Source organism: Heterocephalus glaber, unplaced genomic scaffold (assembly GCF_053883595.1).
Source record: "Heterocephalus glaber isolate CG9 unplaced genomic scaffold, H.glaber_assembly_v1.0 deba00001608, whole genome shotgun sequence".
In the NCBI taxonomy this organism is placed as follows: domain Eukaryota; kingdom Metazoa; phylum Chordata; class Mammalia; order Rodentia; family Bathyergidae; genus Heterocephalus; species Heterocephalus glaber.
In genome coordinates, this window is record NW_028258379.1 from 16,826,843 (window position 1) to 16,838,919 (window position 12,077).

Genomic DNA, 12,077 nt, shown 5'->3' on the forward strand with positions numbered 1-12,077 from the left:
ACCATGGGGCTCATGATCCAAAACTGCAAAACAAACAAGAAAACATAAGAGCTGTCAGATTTATAAGGAGCAGGATTGAACCTTGAGAGGTTTGGAAAGTGGAACTGTCAGGTATAGTGAAGGGGATGACCATGGACCTTATCACCCAAACTAAGTAGGGGCAACATTAACTGCAACTGTAGGCGAGTTGGGATATCTTAGACCCAACTATCAAAGATGTTTGCTGTGATTAAGGCCATAAAAACCATGCAAGGTAAAGCAGAAGAGAGCAAATCACTGTATGTTAAAAGGCTTCTCCTCCCCTCAACATTATCAAGAAATAGAAAACAGGTAGTTTCTGAAATTAAAGATTCAATGGATAAATTCAACAGCACATTAGATACAAGTGAACAGAATTAGCAGAAACCCTATTTTATCTACCTTTCAGCATGGCAGTTTAAAATTTAGAGGATATGAAAGAAAATGATATAAAAAATGAATAGACTCAGTATAGCTAATAGGAATTCCAAAAGAACAGAATGAGTGATATTTGAATAAGTAAAAGCTGACACATTTCTTGAATTGATGAACTCTCAGATACAATGATCCTAGTAAGTCCTAAGAAAAATAAATAAAAAGAAATCTACAGTCAAATGTATCACTGAAAAAAGCACTTAAGATAAAAAGAAGAGGGGATTTAGCTCAGTGGTTCTGCCACCTGCCTCGTAAGCACAAGGTCCAGAGTTCAATCCCCGGTCCCAGAAAAAGAAAAAAAAGATAAAGAGTCAGGCACTGAAAAGTACTTAGGATACAGAGAAGATTAGGGATTCTCATAAACTTAGTGCTCTGGAAGGCTGAAGCAGGAGGATCACAAATTTGAGCCCAGCCTGGGCAATTTAGCAACTCAGTGAGACTTCATTTCAGATTTTTTCAAAAAATTTTAAAAGGGCTGGGTGTGTAGCTCAGTGAGAAAGCCCTAAGTTCAACCCCCAGTACAAAAGGAAGAAAGGGAGGAAAGAATGAAGGAAAGAAGAAAGGAAGGTGATAGGGGAAAGATGCTAGAAATATCTAGAAGAAAACATACAGAAATAGTTTACTTTTTAATATAAATGTTATTATGTATCAATTATTATTCTCTAATTTCTCTAACAAGAGGGAAACTAGTCCAAGTTTTTTGGATTTTGTTTGTTTGTTTTTTGAGACATGGTCTCTCTGTGTAGCTCAGGCTGGTCTTGAACTCACTATGTAGCCCAGGCTGGCCTCCAACTCACTGCAATCCTCCTGCCTCAGCCTCCCAAGTGCTGAGTTTGCAGGTGTGCACCACCACACCCAGCCTGGATTTCTTTCTATGAAGAACAAATAGGTTTATCTCATTTTCTGGATAGTATTCCATGATCTGGAGGTAGCATAGTTTATTTAACATCGCTATACGTGGGGAGAAGAACTTAGATCATTTGCAACTTTTCAATCTTTCAATTACTGTTTTAAAGGGCTTTCTTGAACATGCCATCTTTGGGGGGGGCGGGTACCGGGGATCGAATTCAGGACCTTGTGCTTTCGAGGCAGACGGCAGAACCACTGAGCTAAATCCCCAGCCCCAACATGCCATCTTTTAAAGGAGAGATGTTCTAGTATTTCTAAATGGACCGCCAGGAGTGTAATTACTGAATACAAAGATTATCCACTTCTATGGAGTTAAAAATTGATTTCCAAATTTCCCCTTAAGAAGCCTGTACCAGATTACAGTTCTGCCAAAGGACTGTCTTCCTGTACTGTCCCCAGAAGGGTTATTAGCACAATGTTTGTGAATCAAATGGCTCAGTGTGGAGTTGTTGAAGTCACAGTGCTGGGCTCCAAATCCCAGATTTGACACCAGTTGGTTAGTTAACCCTTTTGTGCCTTGCTTTTCTAAGGGAAATTTTATTACTCATTTCAGACAATGATTGTGAAGATTGAGTGAATTAAAAGCTAAAATGCTTAGAAGAGTATCTAGCATAAAAATATTCAACAATATTAGTCACTATTATTATCTTCATTATATTCCCACATTACTATTAAGTTGATGAACCACTGCATAGAACATCTATTGAATAGATGCTCAATACATACCATGCAATAGAACATCTTTTCAGATATTTGTTTCCTCTTTTATTTCTCTTCTATGAAATGTCAGTTGTAATACATAGTTATTTGTAGAACAGAATGTTAAGCATTCTTTCTAAGCTGCAGGTATTCGTATTTGCAGGTCAGATAGAGAAGGGAACATTAAAGGAAATGGTAAACAGTTTCTCCTATTTTCTTGTGTCTACATATTTTGCTTTAAGTTCTCATCATCTTTTCTGTGTTTGGTTGTTCTGAGGGAAGAGAACTGATAGGGCTATGGCATGGGAAGGGAACCTTGATCGGGAGTACATTGCTAACACAGCACCCTCATTACAGGAAATAACTTCAAGGAAGAATCTGCAGCCCTCTTATACCAAGCCCTGTCGGTAAGGGGTAGGGGGTGGGGCCAAGTCATACGGGAAAGGGGGTTCCTGGGGGGTTGGGTGAAACTGAGAACTGCTGTAGGCATAGTGAAACAAGGCCACCAACATGGCTTAGGAAGCTGATGAATTTTTTACCTCTGCCAACCCCAGCAAAAGTAGCAGCAAGTAGTAGGATTTTCAGGATGGCACCAAATTTTCCCAGCAGCCATCAACTATTAAACAAAAAATTAACAAATTGTTTTTAGGGCTGGGAATGTAGCTTGGTGGTAGAGCATTTGCCTAGTATGTGTGAGGCCCTGGGTTCAATCCCTAGCACTGCAACAACAACAACAACAAAGGGAAGGCAGGAAAGAAAGATTGTTTTACATTGCTTTCAGCCTATGAATCCTAGCCCACCTAGTTTTTGGAACCTGAGAGCTCTCCAGCATACTGCCCTGGGGTAAGTGGGTAAGAGAATTATAGGCAGAAGAGAAAAAGAATCTCTCCTTCCCCTGTTTATTCCTCTAGGCCAATTACCGAATTAAGAAGCTGAATCTCAGTCACAATGAGTTCTCTGATAAAGGAGGGGAATACCTGGGTCAGATGCTGGGTATGTTCCCAGGAAGGGAAGGGGAAGGATTGGGGGAGGATCACCTATCACTGTTGAATCTCCCTTTATTTTTAAATTATTTTTTAATGTTCATATTACAAAAGTGCTGTACACCATGTCCAAAATACATTTTAACTGAAGCAAACACCTACATGTGAGAAGTAAACCTTTCCAAAGATTAGAAAAACATATGGAGATGCAACTTGCTGACCTCAAGGAGACAAACAATTATTCTGTGTGGCACAGTGGGCATAAAGTCAAAGGAAAACAACTCATATGTTTGACAACAATACATTAAACCATGTGTATGGTAAAAACACTATGGACAACCTTAAAACTAGCAACAGACAAGAAATGAATATTTACGGCATTTGTATAAATATAAAAGATTACTGTTCAGATTATTGTAAAAGATCCTGTAGATTACCAGCTGCAGAGACATGGACCTATAATCCCACCCGCTTGGGTGGCTGAGGTAGGAGAATTGTGAGTCTGAAGGCAACTTGGGCAACACACATAACAAGACCCTGTTTTTAAAAAAAATCTATAAACCAATTAGAGAACGATACATTCTCCTAATAAAAGAATAATCAAAATACATGGGCACTGAAAGAAGAGAGTCAACTGCCCAACCTCAGAAATAAAAAAATGCAAAATAAAATAACTTAAAGATTCCCCTTATAGGGCCGGGGATTTAGCTCAGTGGTTCCGGCACCTGCCTCGCAAGTGCAAGGTCCCGAGTTCGATCCCTAGTACCAAAAAAAAAAAAAAAAAAAATTCCCCTCGTCCTCTGTCAAAGCTGCAGATTTAAAGTCGATAACTATCAAACACTGCAGTCGGGAGAAATACAACTACTCACAAGGCGCTAGATAAAGGCACTGTGGAGAAGGACTGGGCAGTACCTGGTGAAATGGAAACGTGTACATTCTGTGAAGCCATGTTCTGCTTTACACAGCTCAGAGACTCCATCAAGCATAAGGTCCTGAGTTTGATCCCTGGTACAAAAAAAAATAAAATAAAATAAAATACTTAGGGCAGAGATCCCATCACACACCCACAGAGAGATGGCTGATTAGGTTACTGCAGCATTGTTATAAAAAGGAAAAGAAATAGATCAACCTGGATGGTCACCCCTGGGCAAGTGAGTAAGAAAAAGGATGATATTCCTAGACTGTGTGTTGACTGGAGAGGAGAGAAAGCCCCTCAGGGAAGGGAGCCTTGTGCTGAGACTTGAATAACAAAGAAGAAATCATGTACTGAGTTCTGGGGGTGCAGCATTTCAGGCAGAAAAAACGGAGCATGGTATGTTCATGTTTGAGGACACAGAGGACAAAGTGTCTGGGACAGAGGACTGGGTGGCTGGAGCAGAGAGGAAAAAGGAGACTGGAAGGGGCAGAGGGCACAGACATGGCCAGTGGTCAGACGGCCTCAGACCTCAAGGGCCATGTTGAGGACCAAGTCTGGGTTCTGTTCCACATGGAAGGAGTCACTGGTGAGTGGTACATGGAGGAGGGACAGGGTTTGTTTTGCAGATGTGGAACTGCTCTGTCTGTGGTTTGAAGAATGCAATGGAAGAGAACAAGAATGGAAGACAGGATAGCAATTAGGAGGCTGGGGGGTAGTCTCAGGAAGACAGGACAACCAGGCGAGCTCAGGGAGGAGGTAGAGATAGGAGGGGAAAGATTCAGAAGGTATTTGGGAGTCAAGCTAAAAGGACTTGCTGAAGGGAGGGAGGGAGAGGTAGAAATAAATCCAATTGGTGGTCATTTTGATTTAGCTGCTGGCTGGATAATAGTGTCATTTACCAAGATGGGGAAACTCAGGGAGTAGCAGCTACAGTGGGACCAGAGTTAGAAGTCAGGTTTTCATTTTAGCCATGCAGCTTTGGCAGTCGATGGCCATTCGACCCCTGCCTGGAAGTCAGGTAGACGATCTGCTGTATGAGGTTAGAGCTTGGGGAAGAGGTCAGAAAGGCACATTTAGGAGTGACAGGTATGAAGATGCATTTTAACCCTTGGGACAGGGTGAGGTCTTCTCGTCAAGGTGTGTAGAGCTGAGCAGGGGCACTTGCTGACCCCAGTCACCCCACGGTGTTCAGGTTGAAGAGAGGAGGAGAGCGAGTCTAGGAAGGAGAGGTCCGGCAGTAGGAGGAAAGCCAGGAGGGTGCGGGCTCAAGGAGCTGAGTACGGGAGCCGGTTAAGGAGGAGGAAGCAGTCAACTGTGTCAGATGTGGCTTAGAGGTCAGGAAAAAAGAATGACCCAGGGCTTGGCAGCATGGAGAGAGTTGGCAATTTGGCGACCATTGTTTTGGCGAAGTGGCTGACTATGGGAGCCCAGCTGGAGAACGTTGGTTGAAAATAGGGTGCGCAGAGGGAGAAAAGGCACCTTGGGCAACTGGGGAAGGGCGGGGCCAGGGGGACAGGGTGAGAGCCAGAGGAAGACAAGCAATCCAGAGAGGATTTTTAAGGCTGAAAATGCTGAAAGGAGAAAAAGGAAAAGACTGATCCCGCAGAAGAACGAGAGGACAAATCATGCTTGAGAGGTTGGCAGCGACGTCCAGGACCGAAGAGGGGAGAAGATGCGTGACGCCTGGTGCATGGGCAGCGGAGAGGAGAGAGCTGGTGCTGAAAGGAAGGGAGCTCCCGCTCCTGCAGTGCAGCGCGAAGACAGTCTTCCCCTAAGAAGATTAGGATGAAGGAGAAGGAAGACAGAACGAGGGAGCAGCGATGTGTTCAGGGACTGTCTGGCAATTGAGTTTCCGCTTTGCCAATTTCCTTTCTTCTTTTTTTTAGATGAGGTCTCAAATTGCCCAGGCTGGGCTCAAACTTTCAATTCTCCTGCCTCAGCCTCCCAGAGTGCTGGGATTACAGGTGTGGGTCACCATGCCTGGCTCTTAAAAATATTATTTTTAGGGTTACCAAGTATTAGATCATATGGCATAACCCATAAGGCACATGGGTTGCATTTTATATCATCCTCCCAAAAACACTGTATAGGTGAAGACTTTGTTTTACAGGTGAGGAAAAGATAAGCAACCTGCCCGAGGTCAAACAGATAGTAGATCAGCATTCAGGTTCAAATTGTGCGGCCAGGAAGGAGATGCAGACACGGAGGCATAGCTTTGATGAGGGAACTGGCAGAGGAGGGGAAATAAGGGTAAAAGAGAGGGAGCCGGGCATGATGGCGCACGCCTGTAATTCCAGCACTTGGGAGGCTGAGGCAGGAGGATTGCTGGGCATTTGAGGCCAGTCTGGGCCACAGAGTGAGTTCAAGGCCAGCCTGAGATATATAGTGAGACCCTATCTCAAAAAAACAAAAAACAACAATTTAAAAAAAGTGAAGGAAAGAGGGAACAGAGAGAGAATGAAGGCAGGAGAACATTTGTCCTCAAAATAATGCAAGGTACAATCTACTGAAATACATTCTTGTGGTTAACACACAGAGAGGGACAGGACTGATACATAACACACTGCCCAAAGCCTGAAGGGTATTCCTGCTGCAGTAAATGGTTCCAGAGGCCTTCAGCCTCTCCTGGCAATGGTGGCCCAGAATAGCCAGCCTCCCCAAATAAAAACAACAACAATAATGTGCTTAAATAGGAAAGTTTCCCAGCCATATGGAGCACACAAGCAAAATCATGTTCTAATTTAAAAAAAAAAAGTATAATCTCTGCATAAAGCCAGATCCCCAACAGGCCTGACGCCTCCCTCCTCCAGCTGACTGTGTCCCTGAGGCCACCCGGGAGACAAGTTCCACACAAGACATTGTGTAGTGTGATACACTACATCCATACATACGGCCTGGAAGGTGTTTCCCATGCTATCTGCATTTGTTTTAATGGTTGCATAACAATCCGCCAAGCAGGTATATATGAGTCACAAATCTTACCTTTATTAGGAAAAGAGAGCATACATTTTTTTTTTTTTTTTTGGTACCGGGGATAGAACTCAGGTCCTTGCACTTGCAAGGCAGGCAGCAGAACCACTGAGCTAAATCCCTGGCCCTAGCACACATATTTTAATGGGAAAATATCTGTGCTCCCATAATATTTGCCAGATAGATTATGCCAATTTACTTGCCACCTGTGGTAATATAGTCTTTCCTAACATTGGGGATCATCTTACCATTTTGTGTTTAAATAAATGAAAATTGTTACCTGAGTGTTTTGCTTTGCACGGCACTGAGCAGTCCTGTGAACTCTGAGGCTGGGTTCTTTGGATATGCAGGGTGCCTAGCTGACCCCTTCTCTCTCCCAGCCCTCAATGTAGGGCTCCAGTCGCTGGATCTGAGCTGGAATCACTTTCACGTTCAAGGAGCTGTGGCCTTGTGCAGCGGTCTGCAGGTAAGGTGCTCACTGAGAGGGGTACATTGAGCCCAGGTGAGGATGTCCAGGACCTCCTCTCCTGCCATCTTGCCCCCCCCGCCCTCACGGTCACCATGGATGAGGGCACACTGAGCTCTCACTGGATGTTTCTGGAGTTGTTGTTCTCCCACAACTCCCGTACCATTACTTCTTGTATAAGTCCCTCCTGCTGAGGCCTGTTTGGTATCTTTAGGCACACCCCAAGAGGACACCTTAATTAAAGAGTAGGGAATGATCAGAACCCAAATGGAGGGAGTCTCAAAAGACTCTGGGCCTAGCTGGGGAGAATCTGGACACTTCAGGCAGATCTGTCTCTCCCAGAACCACTGAGAGCTTGGTCTAGATATGAGCAGTGGGTAGAGGTGAGGGCATTTGTTGGGGTGAGTCACACACAGCCTCGATACTGATGCTGCTTCCTCTCCCTGGAGGCTAACGTGACCCTGAAGAAACTGAATCTGTCCATGAATGGCTTTGGGAATGAAGGGGCGCTGGCCCTTGGGGAGGTCCTCAGACTCAACAGCTGCCTGACCCATGTGGATGTCAGTGGCAACAACATCAGCAGCAAAGGGGCCTCCAAACTCAGCAGTGGACTGGAGTACAATGAAACCCTCCAAGTGCTGAAGGTAGTCTCTCCTTGAACTGGGAACAAGCCTTCATGTCTGTGTGTATGTGTGTGTGTGTCTGTGTGTCCGTGTGTCTGTGTGTACATCTGTAAGTGTGCGTCTGTGTCCATCTGCGATGGAGTTGGGGCAGCAAGGTTACATGGCTAGGTGTTGCTGGAGAGAGTGGTCAGGAACATCCATCTTGTACTTCCTGTGTGCCTATATTTATGTCCACCTCTCTGCTGTAGACCCAGTGCTACCTCAGCTTTCCCTGGTATGCCCCAGCCATCTCCTAATATTCCGGAATCACAGAAAGAAATGTACGGAGACACAGAAGTTGGGTAAAAAAAACAAACCCTTTACCCACTAGTGAGGAGGACTGCCAGAAACTGGTCTAATCAATGTGCGCCCTGTCCTTTGTTTTAACATTTCCTTTTATATCTTCTTTTAGCCATTACTTCATTTCTGGTGGTCTTAGTCAGTAAAATTTGTTTCTCTTTTACAACTAGTTCCTGTTAATGGTTACAGTCACAGGCATATAACAAACAGATGGCGCCTAAAACACATACATTGTAAACTACCCAAACATTTCTACTTTGCTTTTCTCCAGGTTAAATGTTATCCACAGTTAGGTTACAGGTCAAAGGTTCAGTTAGCCATCACCTTAAACAATAAGAGTTACGGGAAAGGTAAATCTTAAAGGAACCAATTACTTATTCTACTTCAGCTACCTTAATAACTAACCTATAGTTTAAATTTTCTCTATCACTAACTGGTCTTTCTTCCTCCCTGCTGGTGTCTCTCAGGTTTTCCTCCACACTGAGGGTGGGTTAACACACAGAGAGGGACAGGATTGATAAATAACATACTGCCTGAAGCAGTGTGGGCAGAGTGTGCTTTGAGAACACAAATTTGACTTTTATTCCCCACCACCACCTGCTGTCTTCCATCTAAAACCCCCTGGAGCATTCATTTGCTCAGATTCATTTCTCTGGTCCCTGCGAGCCCCTCCTGCCTCAGTCCACCCCATGCTCTCCCTTGCTTTCCACTCAAGGCCTCCTGGTCTTCCCCCGTTTCTGCCTAGCACAGGGCCTTAGCTTGCCATTCTCCTCACTTGCTTTAATTGCTGCTCTGCTGCAGGGCGCAGCTCACCAGCTGTTCTGCAGAGAAGCCTGCTGGGTCTCCCAACCAGGTGACCCATTCCCAGGACCCTGCTCACTCCTTCAGGCAAGAACCTGCTGTCCTCTATAATTGTATTCTCTCCCACTTGAGTGATTATTCGATCTTCTATTGTCCCACAGTGTGCCAGCTTCATGAGAGCAAAGATTGTGTTTGGTTTGACCCATTACTGTAACCTCACAGTGACTTAGCCTTGTGCCAGGAATGTAGTAGACACCCAGTGAATATGTACTACTTGGATGGATGAATGGATTCATTTTCCATTAATACACTTCTACACACTGATGTGTAACATAGCTGGTGGGCAGTTTGAGAGGTGAAAGAGGAGGACTTCCAGTAAAAGTGCCCCTCTGGGCCTCCTGCCATGCCTGGAACCAGGAGAGGTGCTGCATCTCCCACATCCCAGCCTTACAAGTGGGTCTCTACCAGCTCCACTTGTCAGATGAGGAAACTGAGGCTGCATGGCTTACTCAGGCCACACAACTAGCAAGAGGCAGAGAGTAGCCAGCTCCACCTGGCTTTTCATAGCAACTTCAAGTCCCTCAGAAAGTAGGGGTGGGTAGGGAAATAATAGATGTGACAGCCTCAGTGGCCAGAGCGTGGACAAGCAGACACAGTGAGGACAAGCCTGCCATCCGAGAGGACCACCATACCCTCAGAGGCTGGGAATGATTCAGCCTCAGAGAGAGCCCAGTGACACTAAGGAAACTTCTGAGAACCTGAATTGAATAAGGAGTTGCCCCAAACCGTGGTGGCACACATCTGTAATCCCAGCTACGTACTTAGGAGGCTGAGGCAGGAGGATTGTAAATTCAAGGTCAGCCTGGGCAGCTTTGTGAAACTGTACCTCAAAATAAAATAACAAGGGCTGAAGATGTAGCTCAGTGGCAGATCACTCGCCTACCATGCTCAAGGACCTGGGTTTAATTCCCAGTACTGCTAAAAAAAAAAACCAGTAGAAAGAGAGAGAGGGAGTTGTACTCTAAGCCAGCCTCTCCTGCCCCCATCTCAGCTTCTTCCTGACTCACCTCTCCTCCCACAGCTCTTCCTGAACCCTATAAGTATGGATGGGGCTGTTCTACTTATCCTGTCCATCAAGAAGAACCCCAAGTCTAAGATGGAAGAGCTTGACATTTCTGTAAGTGATCCACCCTGGCAATTCTGTAAGCGGTCACTTTCTGGCAGGCCGTGGCGGGAGTGCACCTGACAGGGAGAGGTGGAGTAATGAGACAACAAGACAGAGACCAGAGGAGTCTTGCTCCCTCGTAACTGAGGTCGCAGTGACCCTGTCACCTTGCATTAGGCTCTACCCCTGAAAGACCCCACCAGCTCTCACATTGCCACACTGGACACCAAGCTTCCAACAAACAACCCCTTGAGAAACAAACCACATGCAAACCACAGCATGGCCTTTTCCTGCCCTTTCGCCTGCTATGCTGTCAAGTCCAAAGGGTGCTGGAATCCCTGCTCCCTCCTGGGACCTTCTCCAGAACATCTATAGTCTTCATCCTGCAAGCACGAGTCTCATTCTTTGAGAAGGCAAAACGTACTCAGAACCACATGTGGGGGATGGCACAGGTTGACTGAGCTGGTGGAAGCCAGGTTTGATGGAATACTATTTCCCAGGAGACATTTCCCCTGTGCCTCATAAACCAGCTCTGAGGGCACTTCCAAAGGAGAGCTCCCAGTTTGTTTGAGCCATGGCAGGATGGTGGGAAGGAGGGATCCTCTCCCTGGGCACCTACCTAGAAGAACTACACTTGTGTCCAAATGGATCAGCACTCAATGCAAACACTCAATGCAAAAAAATCAAAATCATGTAGGAAACCCACAATCAAATCCACAAGTTCTAAAACATCAGAACTATCCCAGTCGAGGAGACTCACTGCCGAACAACCAGAAAAGATAGTGCTTCTGAACTTGGCAGGGGTGTGGGGTTGGTCTGGTTGGGCAGGGAGATAACATAGTGGCAGCATCCTCACCATGGCCCCATTTGTCCCTGCTATAGAACGTGGTGGTAACTGAGCAGTTCTCGAAAATCCTGGATGGGGTGTATGCCGTCCATCCCCAGCTGGACGTGCTGTATGACACAGTGAAAGGCCTCTCTGGCAAGAAACAAGCCCTCTCCCTGCGGATGAAACCCATGAAACTGATCCAGGTGAGCGCTGGTTTCCTCTCAAGACTCTGGCCCCAAATCAGGCCCCCAGTGTTTCCCCTCCCCAAAGTGTCTGTGGGAATCTTTTTAACAAGGGATATTCCCTGCGCGTATTGGATCCCTGGTGGTACTTCCTCCTCCCCAGGAGGAAATTGCTGAGCTCTGGCTGAAGTGGATGGAACTTGGCCCAGGATAGCATCTACCATGTGGGCCCGCAGTTTATTAATATAGTCCAAAGGCAAGTCGCTGAGACGCTCTGTGCTGCAGTCTTTGCCCCTGTAAAATGGGCATAACAATAGTAGCCACCCCAGTAGGGCTGTTGCAGAGATTTAGTTATTTAATACACATGAAGTTCTTAGAGCAATATCTGGCATATAATAAGCACCCAGTAAACGCAGGCTCTCTGGCACTGGTAAGGATGTCCCTCAGGACGGCTATATGGTGGCTTCAGCTAAAAAGAGACATTTGAGTCCTTTTTTTCTAACTAGCATCTGGCTCCAGTCTTAGATTGTCTCTTGAAAAATCACAGGCAGTAGATGTAACTGTGAAAATATAACAATTTGAGAACATTAGAACTGAAAAGGGTGCTGTGCCTGCTAGGATGGTGAGCAGAGCCAGCTCTGGCATTTGTCGCCAGTGGTAGGGAAGGCATCTGCTGCTGGTTGCTGTCTGGGGATAGGAACAAGACTGAGGCTGTGCAAATGCAGATTCTGCAGGTGTGTCC

General features: G+C 45.6%; 2 protein-coding genes across 21 annotated transcripts in view; one reads left to right on the plus strand and one right to left on the minus strand.

The window, feature by feature from the left end:
* The window catches only part of Angel1 (angel homolog 1), a 136,475-nt gene that overhangs the window by 57,733 nt on the left and 66,665 nt on the right, over window positions 1–12,077 (minus strand). The window contains exons 2-3 of one of the 14 annotated variants that reach the window (XM_021245977.2): window positions 7,211–7,390; window positions 3,957–4,049 (exon numbers count right to left, since the gene is read on the minus strand). The exons of the other annotated variants lie outside the window; for them this stretch is intronic. Coding sequence (XP_021101636.1) covers window positions 3,957–3,980 — 24 coding nt within the window. The 5' untranslated portion in view covers window positions 3,981–4,049; window positions 7,211–7,390. The remainder of the gene's footprint in view (window positions 1–3,956; window positions 4,050–7,210; window positions 7,391–12,077) is intronic. 14 annotated transcript variants of the gene reach the window in all.
* Lrrc74a (leucine rich repeat containing 74A) overlaps window positions 1–12,077 on the plus strand; it is a 29,890-nt gene that overhangs the window by 12,914 nt on the left and 4,899 nt on the right. For all 7 annotated transcript variants that reach the window (XR_015445065.1, XR_015445067.1, XR_015445068.1 and 4 more), the window contains 6 exons: window positions 2,419–2,468; window positions 2,973–3,054; window positions 7,311–7,396; window positions 7,846–8,040; window positions 10,241–10,336; window positions 11,207–11,356. Coding sequence is in view for 1 of the 7 variants with exons in the window: in XM_087195423.1 (XP_087051549.1) it covers window positions 2,419–2,468; window positions 2,973–3,054; window positions 7,311–7,396; window positions 7,846–8,040; window positions 10,241–10,336; window positions 11,207–11,356 (659 nt within the window). In the remaining 6 variants the exon portion in view is untranslated. The remainder of the gene's footprint in view (window positions 1–2,418; window positions 2,469–2,972; window positions 3,055–7,310; window positions 7,397–7,845; window positions 8,041–10,240; window positions 10,337–11,206; window positions 11,357–12,077) is intronic.